Source organism: Periplaneta americana, chromosome 9, assembly GCF_040183065.1.
Source record: "Periplaneta americana isolate PAMFEO1 chromosome 9, P.americana_PAMFEO1_priV1, whole genome shotgun sequence".
Classification (NCBI taxonomy): domain Eukaryota; kingdom Metazoa; phylum Arthropoda; class Insecta; order Blattodea; family Blattidae; genus Periplaneta; species Periplaneta americana.
This window is the reverse complement of record NC_091125.1, coordinates 132,049,031-132,068,935: the sequence shown is the minus strand read 5'-3', so window position 1 is coordinate 132,068,935 and position 19,905 is coordinate 132,049,031. Positions and strand designations below refer to the sequence as shown.

Genomic DNA, 19,905 nt, shown 5'->3' with positions numbered 1-19,905 from the left:
CTTGAACAGTCTGGTTCTCAGCCATCGATATATGACAATTTGAAAATTTTACGTATAAGACGTATGAAATTTATTTTCGCAAATTCACATAAAATGGCTCTTCATATTATAATGCTATTCGTATAATATTGGATGACCTATATAAACCTTTACCATTTCAATCGGTTATATATAACTCCAGAAAAAAAGCAGCAAACCTTCAAATTCACTTCTCTATCATACATTAATTATGCCAGAATCATACTTATTACGACAGAATTGTTGCCTTCCTTGGAACATCACCCACATGAAATTCTCTTCAAAATTTCCTTTGCATTTCAACCAAGAAATCTGTAATTCTGTAAGTTCTAACCAAATAAACATGTTGCACAAGAGAATATTACATGTTTGCTAACTTTACTCATACAGTTTTCAACAACAGACCACAGTCTAGTAGGGTAAACATTGGTAATTTCGTGATAATTTCATGAAAATTAATTTAAAATGCAAATGTGTAAATATATCCTTATTCCGATTTTTTCATCTAAAAGACGATAATTTGCTGTACAAATCTGGAGACATAAAAGATTGGACACGTTCATGAACAACTGCCAAAAAAAAACTTTTACAACTTAAGCTAAAAGGTTGGTTATTTCGTCATAACCTTGGTAATTTCGTGATAACCTTGGTAATTTCGTGATATTACATTGCTAATTTCGTGAGAGGTAGAAGAATTGTGGAAAAGTTCATTAAAGTCTAAAGAAATTCTCATTTATTGTCACAAGACTTCAAACATAGTAATTCCGTCTAATATTCATAGCAAGAAAACATAGAAATACATATCAACACATAATAAGAATGAAATCAAAGTAAAAATTGAAATTGAAAAGGGATCTTCTTTGCCCTGAAAGGGTGAACACTTTTATTACGGACTTTACTATAGCCTATATTACGAGGGTAACACCAAAAGTAATACGTAACATTTGTTTAAAAATTATATTTTTCTCCTACAGCTTTGATATTTTCACAGAATATAGATACATCCTTTGGGAACAAATGTCACTTTTCCACATAATCCCCGTCCCTTTCAACTGCCTTACGTAACCTAGGAACGAGGGCATGTAGACCAGCACGGTAAAAGTCTGGACCAACACGTCTGAGCCACTCTTTAGCAGCGTGCACAAAGGAGTCATCTTCTAACCTCGTTCCGCAAAGGGATCCTTCAGTTTACCAAAGAGATGGTAATCTCACGGTGCCAGTTCAGGACTGTAAGACGGATGTTTCAGTGTTGTCTATCCCAATTTTCTGGTCTGGTCTGTGTTCTTATGACTGAAATATGGCTGTGCGTTGTCGTGCAATAGCAGAACATCCTGCTTCTCCCCATGTCGTCGAACACGACTAAGTCGAGCTTGAAGTGTCTTGAGAATTGCCACATACGCGTCAGAATTAATGGTGGTTCAGTGTGGCATGATGTCCACAAGCAAGAGTCGTTCTGAATCGAAAAACACAGTAGCCATAAATTTTCCTGCCCAAGGTGCACTTTTGAATTTCTATTTCTTTGGTGAATTTGCATGATGCCACTCCATTGTCTGTCTCTGTTTCCGGTCCAAAATGGTATAGCCATGTTTCATCTTCTGTCACAATTCTTTCAAGTATGTTATCTAACACTTATCATTGGCGCTTAGTATGATAACAAATCAAACAGAAGCTACACTGAACCCATTGCGTCCCCCTTTTATTTTTTGTTATCACATCTCATCTTCATATTTATAAAATTCGTATTGTAATACAATTTTTAGAATAGTATAAAATGTAACGCTTAATACTCAACAAAATTTCGCCTCAAACAGCTAAGATTTATATCAGTAAATCTAAGCCTATATGGCGACTACAGCTGTATCTAAAATTCCAAAAACATTTCCTAAAATTTCATTAAGATATATTAAATCATTGTACCAAATATCATATGCCTAACTTTAATAATAAGCCTGTAATGTAATTACAAACATCCACAAAATTTGTACGCCTGAGAAATCGACGCTAACTTGTTCTCTCGAAACATTAAAGCTCACTGAATCAACTACAATAGTCACACAAAGCGTAGCTGTATGTTTCTGGAAACCGGACAACATATGCAATCCCTTGGCGGAAATTTGAATCTCGTAACACCATTGGTTAGTTCACGAAAGAGCAAAGAAAAAGTATCACGAAATAACCACTGCCACGAAATTACCAATGTTTACCCTATATACAGTCACGAAGCACAATATGTAGGGAATATGCATCCAGAGATAGTTGCTAACCACTAGGATCGCTACTATCGCCTAATCACAGACAATGCGAAATAGTACCGGCACAGTCTGTTGTTCCTAGTACCCTCAACAACTCAAGCTTCGTGACTTTATATACTAGACTGTGAATAGACGATAATGGACAATAATTGATTGTCATATTATTTCAGCCGTGACCACTTATACCGATTCTCGCACGTCATTACGATAATAAAGTCCAATTTCAAGTTCACACTGAAAGAAATAATATACCTGATTAAATTGGTAAAGATTTATATAGATCAGTCGGTATTATTCCTATGTACAGAGTTATTCAGAAGGAAATGTAAATATTTTAGGGGTGATACGAGTAATATGGTATATTCCGAGTAAAGAAGTGCATATAAATATATTTATCCAATTTTCAATTGATGCGACGATACAGCTGTTTCTTTTCACTTTTACAAACTCGTTTATTTCCCTGTCCACCTTGATCATTTAACTTTATTTTCGATTGTTAGCTTCTATGTTGCAACGCGACTATCACCATATTATCATCATGACTTTAAGGGAGGTTTCCCACTAGAACAAGTTTCAATCTCAACTCAACTGCGATTTCAGTTGACAGCAACTGGGCGTATTGTATATTTTGGTTACTGTAGTTGACAGTTACTGTTTGTACAAAATGGCTTGTTCACAAGCTAAAAATTGTATCGAATTTGCAGTCGCTACGTTCAAAGTTGTTCTGGTGCGAACAGACGTGCATCTTCAACCCAGTTAAGTTGCAGCTGTAACTCACTTTCGATTCACTTGCGGTTGAGAATTAATTTTGTGGGAAATCTCCTTTATACATTTGCATGCTTGAGAATTCGTTCATTTTAGAGATTTGTTCTCTTTATGAATACATCTATACTAATAATAAATCTGTAGCCAAAATTTTTCTGGTAATTTTCGATTTTCCAAAAATAATTGGTGTTAACATGTATAATTAACCATCCTGAAACCGAAAATCTCTTTTTTGAAATTTTTGTTTGTATGTCTGTCTGTCTGTCTGTCTGCCTGGATGTTTGTTACCTTTTCACGCGATAATGGCTGAACCGATGTATATGAAAATTGGAATATAAATTAAGTTCGTTGTAACTTAGATTTTAGGCTATATGGCATTCAAAATACTTTATTTAAAAGGGGAGTTATAAGGGGGCCTGAATTAAATAAATCGAAATATCTCGCTTATTATTGATTTTTATGAAAAATATTACATGACAAAAGTTTCTTTAAAAATAATTTCCGATAAGTTTTATTCTATACAAAATTTTGGTAGGACTGATATTTAATGAGATAAATGAGTTTTAAAATTATAATAACGCCATCTAAGGCGCTGTACTGAAATAAAAACAAATGACTTCGTCTATAAGGGGCCTTGGACAACAACAATCGAAAACTATTAAACATAGCCTAAGAGGATGTTTCTGTGTTTGTATGAAGTAATATCGGAAGTTAATTAATTGTTTAATTATTATTTCACCATTGGAAAGTGTAGTTTCTCTAGATGGACATAATTCTACAATGTTATTACAGTAACTTCTGAAACATATAGCAAGTAATATAAAGTATACACATTAAAACTAAATGATATGTCAATCTTCATTAAACTATGGTTGCATGTAATATCAAATAAGAAATATGTTAAAGGAATTGTCATTGCACCAAATGATGCTCTCTGGAGCAAAATGACCGCATTTTAATTATTTAAATACAATTTAAATTAAGCAACATATTAAACGATTTATCCTTCTATCAAACACGAATGTTCCCTGGATCAAACGTCCTATTTTAATTATGTAATTACTTTATATTTATTTCTAACGGGTGCAGCGGAGCGCACGGGTACGGCTAGTAAGAAATAAGCCTATATTGAAAGAATCACTCTCTTCATTCTCTTACTCCTCTTGCCTAAGTGGACTGGTCCAAATTTTATACATCGTGACTAACGAAAAGACAGGCTTCGGCACTAATTGTAGTCAAGTGATTATCATAGTCTAGTCATGGCCATCTTGACAATCGCCTATTATAAATATATCTTCAAAGTTCTAAAAAACAAAGGAATTTCTATATTAAATTCATGTTAAACGTGGATTTTTATATAAACTTGTTCAATGTTGGCCATGCTATGACTAAGAATGTGACGTCGCGCCGTAGCCTGTCTTTCTCGTTAGCCACGATTATAGATAATGTGACTTAACTCGTCGTTGCTAAGCAATAGTGTGACGTAAGTCGTTGCGTCGCTAAGTAACACTGTGTCGTAACTATTTGTCGTCGCTAAGCAAGTGACGTCAGATGTCGAAACTTGATCCTCAAAAATAAAATATACTACGAAATCTCACAGAATAAGAATGTGTTTCCGTTATGTGCAGGTATTCGCTATTTGCAGTTTATATAAGAAACTATTAACCTCATGTATTCGATAGAAAATGAATTGCTCTCTGTGTTTCTAAGAGAACTTTGTGTTGTGCTGGCAGCTCTGGTGGTGCCCAGCATCACTATGATCGGGCAAGTGTTCCTGGGCTGTGATCGAGCGGCCTCCGTCACCTTCTTCACTGTGGCGTTGACTGTGAACGGGGCCGTGTGTGGTGGCTACCTGGGCAATGGTCTCGACATCGCTCCCAACTTCTCAGGTAATATTAAAGCCAAAATAAATATTTGTATCTCTATTTCAAGTTTACTTTCTTGGTTGATCGGTAGTGTAATTTTTTTCTACAGAAGACAATTTAGACTTTTCTACAATTACTTTGAAAAAAAAAAAATCTACAGATGTAAAGCTCTGCATATCTTTATGTGGAACCACTTGTTCTCTAGTATTTCCCTTGTTCTCTTTTTCTTCCCCTTCTTCTCTTTCTATTTATTTTGTACTCCTTGCCTTCTCCTTGTTCGCATCGTATTTCCCTTATTATCCTTTTACTGTATTTCCGTTCTCCTCTTTGCTTTCGCTTTGTTCTTTTTTGTACTCCTCCTTGTCCTCCCATTTGTCATTGCATTGCCTTTGTTCTCCTTGTCTTCCCTTTATCCTCCTTGCATTTCCATTGTTCTCTTTGTACTCCCTTTGTTCTCCTTATCTTTCCCTGGTTGTCTTTGTCGTTAGTTAGTTAGTGGAGTTTAAAAAGGGCCCGTCAGCTACTATGGCTTTTTGAGCCCTTATCTAAAATCATTCACTAAACACGAACACAATACAATAACCAGAATGGTTAAAAGAACTAGAAAGCGTTGTTACAGTTAAAACGAGGCAAACAAATGCAGTTTCAACAAGGTGAAGCATAAAAAACCATAAAATTGAGAAGTTCTCAGACCCTAGTAGTATTTAAAAAGAAACAACAAAACAATAAAACAAATGCCACCAGAAATAAATTGTCTGGCGCATTTATAAAATACACGGATGTAAAAGGTCCGTATGTCAAATTTGTTAAAATCATATACTAAAAAATATAACCTCCGGATGTAAAGAGTCCGGAGGGTAAGTAAAACGGGCCAATAAAAAACTACATCACCCTGTCAAGTCCTGTATTCGATAAAAATCTCAGAACTGCATTTGTACAATTAAAATCATTTCCAAGAGCGTCACGTAGAGTCGGCAGAATTCCATATTGCCGACGGACACGGTCGTATTTTCTACTGTAATAAAAAATGTTCCACGTTCAGTGGAACATGGCATAGATCGCACTCCGGCTGAGGCTCGCCACGTAGGAGATGCCCATGCGTCAGATGACAGTGGCCAATCCTCAACCGGGTGAGTAAAACTTCTTCGTGGCGTGACGCTCTTGTGGACGAATCCCAAACGCGAATAGTATTTTTTATTCTTCATAATTTATTTCCCTCTTGTGCAGACCATTCGCCTTCCCATTACCACCATAACGTATGTTTCAAATAATTTTTAATATCTTGCCACCTCTCACGCCAATACACCTCAGATGCACTCTTTGTCGTCCAATTGTCCTTATATTACCCTCGTTGTTCTCGTACTCGTCTTGTTCTCATTGTCTTTTGCCTTCTTCTTGTTCTCCTTGTATTCCCCTTATCTCCTTTACTTTCATTTGTTTTCCTTGAATTTGAGTTTTCTCCTTGTTCTCGTTGCATTCCCTTGCCTCATATTCCTCTAGTTCTTCTTGTATTCCCCTTGTTATCCTTGTCTTCACCATTTCTCCTTGCATTCCCATTCGTTACTCTTTTTCTCTCCCTTGTCATATTGTCCTTTTTCTCCACGTTTTCCTTTATTCTCCGCAGTTATCAAATGTGAACGAACGAAGTGTCATTTCCTTTAGATGCAATAGACATGGAATTAGAAGATGAAGATGTAGATGTGGAAGTAGGAAGTAGGATTTCGCACTTTATTTAGTACTTCATTGTTACATTAGTGGAGTCATGCTAATCGATTTATGGGAAAACAGTTGGCGACACTGACTGAACAAAAGAATTACTATGGTATAAATTGATTGTGATAAATCGAGTTGCGATGTATGACTGTGATTGGTTGGAATTCAAAATTTCATTGCACTTCATTGGTCGAAAATGGAATGACGGCATATAAACGAAATAGTCGTAATAATTTAATCCTGTTTTTTTTTTGTAAGATGTTAACAAACGTTGTCAAAGGTAAAAAAGAGACAGTGACAGCTTAATAACATTATGCAAGCACCATGATATTGCTTTCCATTCAACTATGGCATTTATAACTCAATAATGTAGTTAGAAACTGAAGCTAAGAGCGTTTTCAACTGATCTCAGTCAAAAAGCTCAATTATTTACCACATACTATGAAATCGGTTACGAAAAATTGATCATGATCATTTTCTGTTTCAGGCACGATCTTTGGCATGGCTAACACTCTGTCCTCACTTGGTGGTTTCTTATCTTCCGTCATGGTGGGCACTTTGACTCAAGATAATGTGAGTACAAATGTCATCAGAGTTATCGTAGTGATAGTGTATCAATTCTACCACAAGTTTACTCACTAACTGACTCACTCAGTTACTTACAAATTCAAATATCACGAAATTATTCTGTCTCTGACTCACTCAATTAATCACAGACATATAGATTCAGTCATTCACTCATTGAATCACACTACCATAACGTCCTTCATTCACTCACAAAGCCTCATTCGCTCGAAATTGTTGTCACTCACTTCTTCATTCATAAGCTGATATTTGCACAAACGCACTTAGTCAACGACCTCGTTAGCTCACAATCTATCACATTCTCGAACTCGTTCTATAATTCATTCGCTCATAAACTCACGGGTTTATTCTTCCACTGACTCACTAATTCAGTCACAAACCTTCTGATTCCCACAAGCTCATTTTTCACGTACAAACCCATGCTCTCACAATTTCATTCATTCATTCATTCATTCATTCATTCATTCATTCATTCATATTGACTCAATCATCTATAAACTCACTTTCTAACAAGCTCGTTCATTCATATAAAATTCACTCATTCACTGACTTACTCATTCAGTCACAAACTTTCTCGCTTTCAGATTAATTTATTCACTCAAATCATTCACTCAAAAACTTTCACTCTCAAGAATGTAATTTTTCACAGATCCATTCATTCAACCATAAAGCACTGACTTAATCATCCAATCACAAACTCACTGACTTAAAATTATTTATCTTTCAACTTACAATTCCAAGAGCTCACTCAAATTCCCGAAGACTCACACATTCATCCACAAATTCAGGCATTCATAGGTTCATTCAATCGCAAACCCATTCATTCACTATTCTTAACCTCGCACTTTCAATCGTTCACTAATTCGCCATCTCATTCGTCCATAAACGCCCACTTACAGACTCGCTGAGCCAATCACTCATTCACTGCCTGACTCACGCGTACACACTCATTCATCCAGTCACTCATTCAGTCTCTTACACACTCACTCAGTCACTCAATGACGCATTCAATCACACAGTCACTCACTGACTCACTTAATCACTCATTGACTCAATCATTCACTCAGTCATCAATCATTCACTCATTCATTCACTGACTAAATCACTCACTGATTCACTGACTAAATCACTCACTCAATCACTCACCATTCATTCAGTAAATCACTCATTCATCTATAGACCTGTAATCTCATATTCTCATGTTGCTCACACTTATAAGCTAGACTCACTCATTTCATCCATAAACTTACACTTTCAGGAACTTACTCATTCACTTGCTTTCTACTTACGAGCTAAAACAGTGAAAGAGCGCTGGTACGTTCAACCAGAGGTCCCGGGATCGATACCCGGCCCCGGAACAATTTATCCCTTGAAATTATTAAAATCTGCTTTACAGGGAGCCTTACCTGAAAGACTAGATTTGCGTAATATATACGTCACTGTGTACGTTAACAGAAAACCACAATTCCAAGTCACACAGAGATTGTGTGCACTCGATGTGGGTCTCTGGCGTTTTGTCAGCCCACGCGATTTGTGTGGAAATAGAGGGAAAAGTTGAGACGGTGTCGGGTGGAGTTCCCGGGTAGCTCAGTTGGAAAGAGCGCTGGTACGTTCAACCAGAGGTCCCGGGATCGATACACGGCCCCGGAACAATTTTTCCCTTGAAATTATTCAAATCTGCTTTACAGGGAGCCTTACCTGAAAGACTAGATTTGCATAATATATACGTCACTGTGTACGTTAACAGAAAATCACAATTCCCAGTCACACAGAGATTGTGTGCATTCGATGTGAGTCTCTGGCGTTTCGTCAGCCCACGCGATTTGTGTGGATATAGAGGGGAAAGTTGAGACGGTGTCGGGTGGAGTTCCCGGGTAGCTCAGTTGGAAAGAGCGCTGGTACGTTCAACCAGAGGTCCCGGGATCGATTCCCGGCCCCGGAACAATTTTTCCCTTGAAATTATTCAGTGATAAAATTGCTCATCTTGGAAATAGTGTACTCATGTAACAACACACGCATAAAATGAAACATTCGCCAAATTGTTCAACCATTCCCTCACATATTCATTCACTCATTTATTCACAAACTACTACTGGAAATTAAGTAAATACATCTTGCGTTCTATGGTTTGAATAGGAGAATTAATTGAAGAGATGTTGAAGTGAACTGAACATTCAGTACTTAAATTATGGGAATATATTCGAGCTGCAGAAAACAATGTATATTATCAATGGAGAGTCCTCGGCCTCACTTCATTTCACCCCCTTTGATCTGATTACCTGGTTGGGTTTTTTCCTAGGTTTTGCCCAACCATAAGGCAAATGCCAGGTAATCTTTTGGCGAATCCTCGGGCCTCATCTCATCTCACTATACTGTAGAAAAATACTGTAGAAAATTGAGACATTGTAAAATTGTAAAATATTGCAAACATTGCAATTGTAATTGTAATCTTGTAAAATTTTGACTTGTTCCACATCTTAAAGCTTCATTGCTAATGTAAGACCTATGAAATATAATAAATGAAATGGAAAAAAAATGAAATCAACATGATTGTGTTGATACAGTATGAGAAAGATTGCTAGTGTGCTTGATTGCATTTCCAGATAGAAAACATTTCTGTTATAGACAGATAATTGCAGAACTGAAATGTTATGTGTAGTGTTAGACGACCGTGATCAAAATCTAACAAATGATTGTGCTTGCAGCAAACGTACACGCAGTGGCGTAAGGTGTTCGGCATCATCGCAGGCACGTACGCGGGAGGTGCCCTCATGTACACCGTGTTCGGCACGGGCGAGCTGCAGCCCTGGAATAAGGTGGACGACAACATCGAAGACAAGGACAGCAAGGAGAAGATCCCATTGCGCGGTGACAAGGCGTGAGCGTCTAGCTCACTCCCTCATGTGCCATACCGCACGTGTTCATCGTTAAGGAGTATTCGTTGTCACAGTCAACGAGTCCTGTGAACATTTTTACGTATAAAGGTCGTATGAGTTGCCATGGCCACCGAAATCGTGAATAGTTTTGCGTGTCCATGGCTACTAAATTCCGTAAACAATTTTACGTGTCCATGTTACCAAGTTCCGTTATGATGGTCACCAGTTCCATAATCCCTTTCACGTGACCGTGATTGCCAGATTCCGTTGGCATAGTCACTAGGCACCGTTGCTGTGGTCACCGAGTTCCGTTGTCGTGGTCATCGAGCTTCGTCGTGGTTATCAAATTCAGTAACCTTTACTGTTTCACTACCAAGACGAGTTCATGATGCTGTGTCTCTATTATCATAATCAAATTCTGCAAACACTTGTTGTGATTATCTCATTCTATGAGCAAATGTACGCTTTCATTGTTATTGAAGTCTTATAGTAACCGTCAGATATGTTGGAGGTTCAGTTTAGAATCTTCTGCGCATGTATCTATGGTGCGCAATAAAAAGATCGTAAGTCAGAAATTACTGATTTTGAGTTATGACCTCTATGATGGAATAAATGGCATATGTCTATCTTCTTCCATAATGTTGTAGAACATCAGATTTCTAGCCCACCATAATGGTATTCGTCCTCATTTCAAATTTTGTTTTTGCTCTAATGAAAACTTGTGATTTATGACTTGCGCCCTTTTCGTCGTGAATATTCAAATGATCTCGTGAATCGATAATTTTTATTTAGTTAGTGGTGTAGTCACGGAAGCAGTCGCATCAGTTGTACCACAGTCTAGTATATACAGTCACGAACCTCAATATGTAATAAATATGCATCCGTAGATAGTTGCTAACCACTAGGATCGCTACTATCGCCTCATTACAGACAATGCGAAATAGTACCTGCACAGTCTATTGTTCCTAGCAACCTCAACAACTTAAGCTTCGTGACTGTATATACTATACTGTGGTTGTACTCTGTTTCATTATTTAGGCTATTTATATACTACTTTCAATCAGCAGCAGCTGTGATTTGTATACTACATTTAATTACTTTGCTCAAACTAAATATAAGAATTGTGACTTTTTTCACAGAAGAACTGCGGAAATGGCGTACAATGTTTTAACTTTCAGATTAAAACAGTGCAATTACTTTAGAGTCTAACAAACAACTAAAGCAGATTGATTCGAGGAATCGCGCGATTGTTCATGCGCAGAACGTTTTGAGTTGAACCGCCACCATAACTAACGACCACCACAAAAACAATATGTTTCCACGGTAACCGACTTTTCGCTATCAACGTTGTAATTTATAACTAAGTTGTGAATAATTTTTAAGTCTTAATGGCCATGGAAGTGCAACAGAAGTGATTTTATAAGTTCTTATTGTAATTGTAATAAGTCCTGTAAACAAATTGCACTTCACCACGGCCATTAAATTACGTAAACACTAGCGCATTTCCACGGAAGCTAGTTTATTAGCGATCACGAATTTTCATGTTTAATGAACTTTAGTGTGACAAGTTTTGTTAAGAAATTCCGCTACTTTGGTTAAGTTACATGAAAATCACGTTTCTATTGTCAAGTTCTTTACGGCCGCATTGACAAAGTTGTGTAAATATTTGGAAGTTTCTATGGCTACTGAGTTATATAAATAGTAGCACGTTTCCATGATAACCAAGTTACTATAAAGTAAAGCTTGATTACTAAGTTCTGCAAACAATTTTGAGTGACGGGTGAATTAATTATTTGAGGGGTTATACATTTCCATAACCACACAGTACATATTGATTATACAGGGACATCATTTTATTTTTCTTCAATTTTTATTGTACCTGAGTTTTTGAATGTACTTCACTCCCACCCCTTCTACTAATGAAGTTCAACCTCCTCCACACAGATGAAAGACCGCTTAGTAGCCTTACGGTCATAGTAAACAGGACGTTCCAAAAATATGTTCGCGCTTTTCAGTGACGAAAGAGGTTTCAATATTGAATCATTTTCGCACAGGTACTGTCGTCCATTTGGCTACGTCGTATCCCGGTTTCCCCAAACAACTTTTATTCGCCAGCTAGTGGCTGGTCTGTCTTAGCTCTTTTCTGAGAACATTAATTTCTGTTAGGATTTGGACGTCTACGTAATATTATACGACTGTTTAAAATAACGTAAATAAAAGGACCTTGTTAAGTAATTAACTGTCACGTGATTTCCTCCCTTCCTACGACCCTACGACATAACTTGAACGGACAGTAGATAGTATGGCTGAGTAATTTTATCTTTTCGGAGGGCAGAAGTGAAGATTGAATTTACAGTACGTAAGGTACTCTTTTATAGAATAGGTACAGAATTATTTCAACATGAGTTGCTAGTACGAAGAACGAAACTGATAATTGGGATTAGGTGCAATAGTCTATAGTGCGATAATATGCACATTAGAACTGAAGCCTGTATCGAAATGAACGGCCACCATTTTCAAAAATGTGTTTAAATATCCATATTATGATTATTTTTCAATTTAACTTCATTCTCTATATTGTACGCTAATATGCTGTAGACAGTATAATATACACTGCATAATGAATATGTCCACATGGAAAACTCAGTTCGTAAGTAAAAACACTCATTGTTAATACTGTACTATATTTTGATAAAACAAAAACCTAATGAAAGTGATCAAACTCAAAAGCGCAATATTTCCTAGTTTACGTAAATGGATGAACTACTTTTCTTCCCTCCTATACCTAGTAAAGTGATTTGTTTGTATATTACGCCAGTATCATCGAACTCCAGTCTTTGAAGGGGGTAACAAACGGCGTTGATCCAGAGGTATAGACAAGTTAATATTAAAAATGTTAGTAAAAATAAAATGATGTCCCTGTACATTTTCATAATCGCAAAGTTTCTATGGTAATTAAGTTTCCTTATCACTTGTATTTTTTGATAGCCATACGTAGTTATTAATAAGTGAAGCTAATTTTCCATTATAACCTATATATATATATGTGTAGGCCCTATATAAATTTCACATTGGTACTGATACTTTTTCACTTCACTTTCATCTCACTCACTGCACTGACACTAAGGCACATTTCACTGTCACTTTAGAACACATTTCACTGACACTATACAACACATTTTACTGATACTATGAAATACACTTCACTGGCACTATAAATTATCATTGTTCGACACTATTCACTGCCACTGTAAACCACAACTTCACTGAGTCACGACGCTTCACTGATACAACAGTTCAAATAAGACAAACAATTACACTTTTTTTGTTCCGTAGAATCATACTTATAAACTACATTAAACTAAAAATTTCTAGTCTAAAACTCAGTTACAAGATATTTTAAACTAATTTACAATTCAAACCAAGGGAATAACTCGTCAGGCTAAGTAAATACATGTCACCTTAAGTAATGTAACGTATCTTTTTCTTTAATTTACAATTTATATACAACTCTTTAAGTAATTTTTCAATCTCCTTAAGGAAGGACAGTCTTCAAAGACCGCTGCAGATAGGACTAATTGTAAAACCATCGTAACATTCACATCATTTTCTACGGGTTTTGGTCTACTACAACGTTTTTTTTTATCTACCACGGAACCAGTAGCTTCAATTTTTTTTACACGCTTCCACAGTGATGACAAATTGCAGGGTCCATATCTCACTCCATTTAGAGTTGTGAATTTTTTCAATGAGCTGGAACAATCTGTATTAGTAATTCTGAAGAAGGCCAATTTGCAATTGCAGTTTATTTATTTCATTTGCCATAACAACAATAGTGAAACAATAATTGCAACAAAAGTTTCCGTGAAAATAAACTCCACTACTCCAGTTTGATTTTAAATTTTAACGGTGTTTAATATGGTCAGAACAATTTGGGATATTTTAACCGTGTCGTAGATCTAGAGACGTCCAATGTTTCGGGACCCAAAAAGTTGGACTGTATGTTATCCAGTTCTTTGTGATCAGAACATTCTGCTAACTTGGTTACCAAAATAAAATAGAACTTCCATTGTCCTTTTTGTAATTAGATTCATATCTAGCTAGAATAGATGGGTATATAAATGTATGTACACTTTCGGAATTTTTATACTTAAGTTTAAAAGTCTGTAGAAAATAGGCTACCAAGTTTTTATATTGAGTTATAAGTTACGTCATTTGTAATTGATCGTCTTTTTCGAATTTATAAATTAGCGAGGTAAACGCTAGGTATACTTTTTATTCAATAAAAAGTTTTTTTTTTTTTTTTTTTTTTTTTTTGCGTTTTGTCTTTTATCCCAAGGCTTACGGTTCTGTGAAAAAAAGTTATGCATGGAGAACTGTAAAATTTTGTGGAACCTAACCTCTGATATGTACCATCATTTGACTAGGCTGTTGATAAAAATGTTGCTGTTGTGAGCCGAATCATTATTTATTGTTACAAAGTTAAAAAAGAACTATTTTGTTACTCTGAACTGCAATTCCAAAGATTATCGCAGAAAAAAACTATTTTGTTACTCTGAACTGCAATTCCAAAGATTATCGTACAAAAAAAACTATTTTGTTACTCTGAACTGCAATTCCAAAGATTATCGTACAGAAAAAAAACTATTTTGTTACTCTGAACTGCAATTCCAAAAATTATCGTACAAAAAGAAACTATTTTGTTACTCTGAACTGCAATTTCAAAGATTATCGTGCAAAAAGAAACTATTTTGTTACTCTGAACTGCAATTCCAAAGATTATCGTACAAACTTATGCTCACTGTTTTAGTCATCCTTGAGTAATCAGTTGCCATATGGAAAAATGTAATTGGCCGCTCCAAAAGTTACAACAGACAGAATGTGTAACATTGGCGAAGAACCAATCACATGATACCATGACCACAGTTATGTGTTTATTTATATAAGAAATAATTTCGCAATAAAGTTAGAATCGGGAGGGTATATAGGAGCAGAAAAAGGAAACTAGTTCGCACAGGTTTGAGAAAACGTTATATTTGGAACGTAGCTATCCATTTGCCATGAAACGCAACTGGAAGTCTTCCAAGTCTGTAGGCCTAGTTCCATTTCGTCGATTCAATTATTTGTCTGTTGTTGTTTAGTCAACTGTCCAAAGACGGGCTGGAACCTCATAAGTCATAAGCAGAGACCGAAAGTTTAGGCATTATGAATCATTAAAATATAAATAGCTGAAATAAGAAATAAAGGCAATTACAAAAATCTTGCACTAGACCCACAACCTTCCACTTTCCACAAAGGGATTTCGACAGCAAGAGAAGCTTTACATAAATCGAATCCACATTGAGATTTTCGACTCTATGTTGCAATTACTGTTGAAAGCAAAGAAATCTTCTTCCCAGTAGTCTTGGAAAATGCATTTTTGTGTTTGGTTGTACTGATATGTTGCGATATGAAATATTTAGCTATTAGCTACAACAACGTCGCAATGAAAACTGAAAGAAAAATAACGTTAGACTCGCACTAATTGTTGCCTTGTCAAATAAACTCAAGCGATAATTAAAACGCTTGCTGTTATACATTTTTGCACGCAGCACTCATTGTTGCAAAGAGAATATGAACTGACTGAAAGACAATAATATACATTCGGTGAAGTCACTTTCATTGCAGCGGTTATAGAAATAAATTAAAATATACCTGTAGACAATTATTAATAATAAATTAATAAATAATAGATAAATAATCAAATAAAAGCAAAAAAGTATTTATTTTGTAAATTAGGCATTTATATTAAAAAGGCAGAAAAGGGCAACATAAAACTGACGTTTCAATCACAAAAGTATAATTCGTACAGATTTACTTTCAAAATGAAGATAGATTTAACACATTTAAAAGGCATTCTGCCAAAGTTCCGGTCTCTGATAATAAGTGATAGCAATAAGGCATCACTCGTTTAACTAAGCCAGGAAGTAATGGGATAGGGTGGCCAGTTTCTTTCCTCCTATTGTTTATCTGGAGATGGAGAAATAAGACTGTTGCTATAATTAAAATCAGTTCAACAATTCTTTCAATTCTCTTCTACATTAACGTTCATTAGAAATTCCACTACAATTTATACCGTTTTTTTGAGGACTCCAGGAAACATGGCGAAATTAATTAATTTTAAAAAACAGTTAGAAATTTGATTGGATTGCATTACAATTTCATTTTAATTATTATTTGTCTTTGTTTTTGATATTATTTTTCCATAATTAATAACCATATATTTTTAATAATTTCGTAACGTCATTCAAATAAAAGATGAGAGCAACTGAACATAAATCAACAATAATAATAAGAAATGAATAAAATTGTTACTTTCAACTTTTTATTCAAAAAATTACTATCGAATGAGCAAATAACTAAAAATCATTAAAATATAATTGAATATTTTAAAATTAAAATAATAATGTAACGTATCATTAAGGGCTTAGGTACAGCTTACAGCAGTAAAATTTTGGAAATATTAAACATTTTTGTCCTCCATTACTGTATCTTGTACAACAATGAAACTTAGTATGTGTAAAACACTGTCCTTCTGCTATGTGAAAAAAAAAATATATATTTTTACAATTCGAAAAAAATTAATTACATTTCTTTTTTTCAAAATTTAGTTCACTTGCAGTGATAAAGCGTTTCCCACATAACTCAAAAACTATCCAACATTCTGTTATGAAATTTGTTGTGTGTATTTATACATGTCATATCTACAATATAATGCAATATCACTTCTCTACCTTTGCTAGATTGCCTGATAAAAAATAAATTCATTTAAAAATGGTCAAATATCAATATTTTCTTCTAACACAAAATAAAAAAATATATATTATTATTACGAAATGTAGCTAAAAGAACATGATATTGTAAACATAAATTTCAGCAATAAAATAAAAGAGAGAGAACATGAAAAAGTTAACAAGTTTATATATTATGAGGGAAACGCTTCATCACTGCACAGTGAACTACCAGCATTACGAATTTTGAAAAAAAATATATATATATATATAAAACTATTTTTTTTAATCGTAAAAATATTTTTTTGCTTATAGTGGAAGGACAATGTTTTACACATACCAATTTTCATTATTGTACAAGATACAGTAATGGAGGGAAAAATTGTTGAATATTTCCAAAACTTTTACTGCTATAAGCTGTACCTAACCCCTTAAATAGGTCACACAAAGCCTAGGCAAACATGGTGAAGTTTGTTATAATCTTAAAAGTAACAGCAAGGTTTACAACACGTTCGGTATTTCTTTTATTTACCAAAGTCCCTGTGAAACGATACAAATTTAATCGTGATGTAAAAATTCACTCTACTGTTTGTAATAAAGCTGTATAGCAACACATGGAATCAAATATGATTTTAAGGAGATCTTTAAAATGAATTGTCGGACTGCATCATTTATTCATGATCCTCCACTGTCGCGATTTTTGATTTATTAAAGATCTCTCTTACTTTGGTATTTTATACAGTTTTCAGAGTTACAAGATTATTTCATTTGTCAATTGGTTCGTTGAAGTAATTCCTTGAAGTAATTGAAAAGTATAAAAAATATACAGGCTATTTAAAGTTTATTGGTAGCAATCAGAGGTATGTAAGATTCTGCGGAATTTATTAATCGTTGAATGTGTGAACTTCTGTCAAGAAACTACAGCAGTTTTCCATTCAATGAACGGAAGATAAGCTGTGGTAGTCAGAACTGTATGTGGGGTGAGTGTGCTCGGGAGAACAAATCTGTCGACGTGTACATGTATAATTGTGAATGTTTGCATTGTTGAATCGTTGACAGGGCTTAAATTGAGTTCAATTTGTAAGTCGGAGCTCTGCGGCTAAACTGGTGTTATGAAACCGGTTACATAATGTGTGACTGTAACGACATTTAATTTATATATACTGTGTGATGTGTAATATCACGGGAAGATAATGCCTGTTAAAATTTAAATAAGTGCAGGAAATACTATATGAGTAACTATGACAAAGACATATTTTTATATAGGAATGAAACTCTGTCTGTATAAATATTGTGAGTGTTTAGGAAGAAATACCTGTAATTTCATTAAAAGTATATATCAGTGTCTGATGTTATACATATGCAATGTCACTGTAAAAGTTATTTTATATATTTCAAATAGACTTTTGTGGTATCCTGTTGTACTTTACATAGCCAAAGGAAAACATAGAACAAATTTTGATAATATTTTCGTAATTTTACTAAGAGAACAAAGATGATATTTTTATATACCAAAATCTTTCAAATGTAAATCAAAGCTTTAATAGGCATATATACGGAGTTGTTTGGGATTTAATTTTTTAATTACTGAAGGTCATATGCTGCATATACTTCTTTCTTATTCATCATATACTTATTTTTTTGAAAGATGGGACATGACAGGAGCGTTGCGATCGGAAAAACAACTGAATGGCACATAGCTTGGTTGGCCTGTTGCTATGGTAACAAAGGTTGAGTTGCCAAACTTACCGTTCCCACATGGCGAGTGCTTAATAGCTCTTTTGGCGACATTTATTGTGCACACGATGTTAGCATTGGTACGTTTCGTGTTTGATTCTCTGTCGATTTTTGTATCGTTTTCTTACCTTCGCGTCATTTGTCAATGAATGTTTTAACGGCAGCCATCTTAACGTCAATTGCTAGCTTACATCAGCTGGCAACATAGCACTGTAGTTCCAAGCTCGGCCGCTTAACTGTCATGTCCCATCTTTCAAAAAAACAAGTTTAGTTATTTATGACATATGTTTGAAATTACACACTGTTTGTCCCTTATTAAACGCTCTAAAACAAACAAGGTTTCCAAAAAAAAAAAAAAACATAAGTAACCGTGTTAGATTCTCTATTTACAAGCTAAAAACATGAATAAAGTTACAAAGGACCACAAGTAATATTACTGAAAGAGCCATAAAAGCAATCTCATTTTCTTAACAGTCTCAAGCTCTATCTTTCTCTATAACAAAAATTAAATTAAACAAAATTCCAATCCTAAATATTAAATCCAGAATACTCTGTATATATGAGCATGACGCAGTGTTTTCAATATTCAAATGTCGTTATACATACATAAGTTTTACTTAATTCTGTAGCTGATATATTGTTAAAAATATTTACCCAATATGTTTGTTTGTGTGAACTATACCAATGAAAATGTTGCATTCTTATGAATTTGAAGTTTAAGCCCTGTGCATAAAATGACTGTATTTCTATAATCTGAATTTAATAAAACGATTTATTTTCTGATTTTTATAAATTTATTTAAATGTAAAGCCCCAATCTGTAAGCCAGTGTCAAACTTGGAAATATTTTCAAAGTTTGGAATTGAACAGTTTCCAAACAGACGTTTAACCCAACAACAAGACCTTCCACGTTTTGGGATAAGATTCTTCAACTGTATAAACAGATACTTGCCAGTGGCGGCTCCTGGATATTTCTTAAGAGGAGGAAAAAAGTTAACAGCGCAAAATGACACATTCTTGAGAGAAACACGCTATAAATTAGCCTACATGCATACATGTAAGTCCAGGTAGTGTTAGAGTTGGCCTTCTTTTTTGTATAGCAATAATCTGTTCTTGTAAACTGAGTTTCCGAAATTGTCCAAAATATGTTTTCACTTCCATTCATTGTTGAATAATTGCACAAATTAACAATTACAAGGAAATTCACAAACTCGTAGCATTTTTCGCGCACACTACAGCATCACACGTGTTGGAAGAGACTATAGCTACTAACACATAACCAGAACCGTTTTACGGAAGTGGGAATGGGAAATAATCTGTTAGGA

The 19,905-nt window shown here is 34.9% G+C and overlaps 1 protein-coding gene across 2 annotated transcripts in view; it reads left to right on the top strand.

Annotated features, from left to right (window-relative positions):
- LOC138706525 (sialin) overlaps positions 1–19,364 on the top strand; it is a 182,300-nt gene extending 162,936 nt beyond the window's left edge. For both annotated transcript variants that reach the window (XM_069835906.1, XM_069835905.1), the window contains 3 exons: positions 4,769–4,924; positions 7,101–7,186; positions 9,904–19,364. In XM_069835906.1, the coding sequence (XP_069692007.1) occupies positions 4,769–4,924; positions 7,101–7,186; positions 9,904–10,080 (419 nt within the window). In that variant the 3' untranslated portion in view covers positions 10,081–19,364. The remainder of the gene's footprint in view (positions 1–4,768; positions 4,925–7,100; positions 7,187–9,903) is intronic.
- Positions 19,365–19,905: the final 541 nt, after the last annotated feature.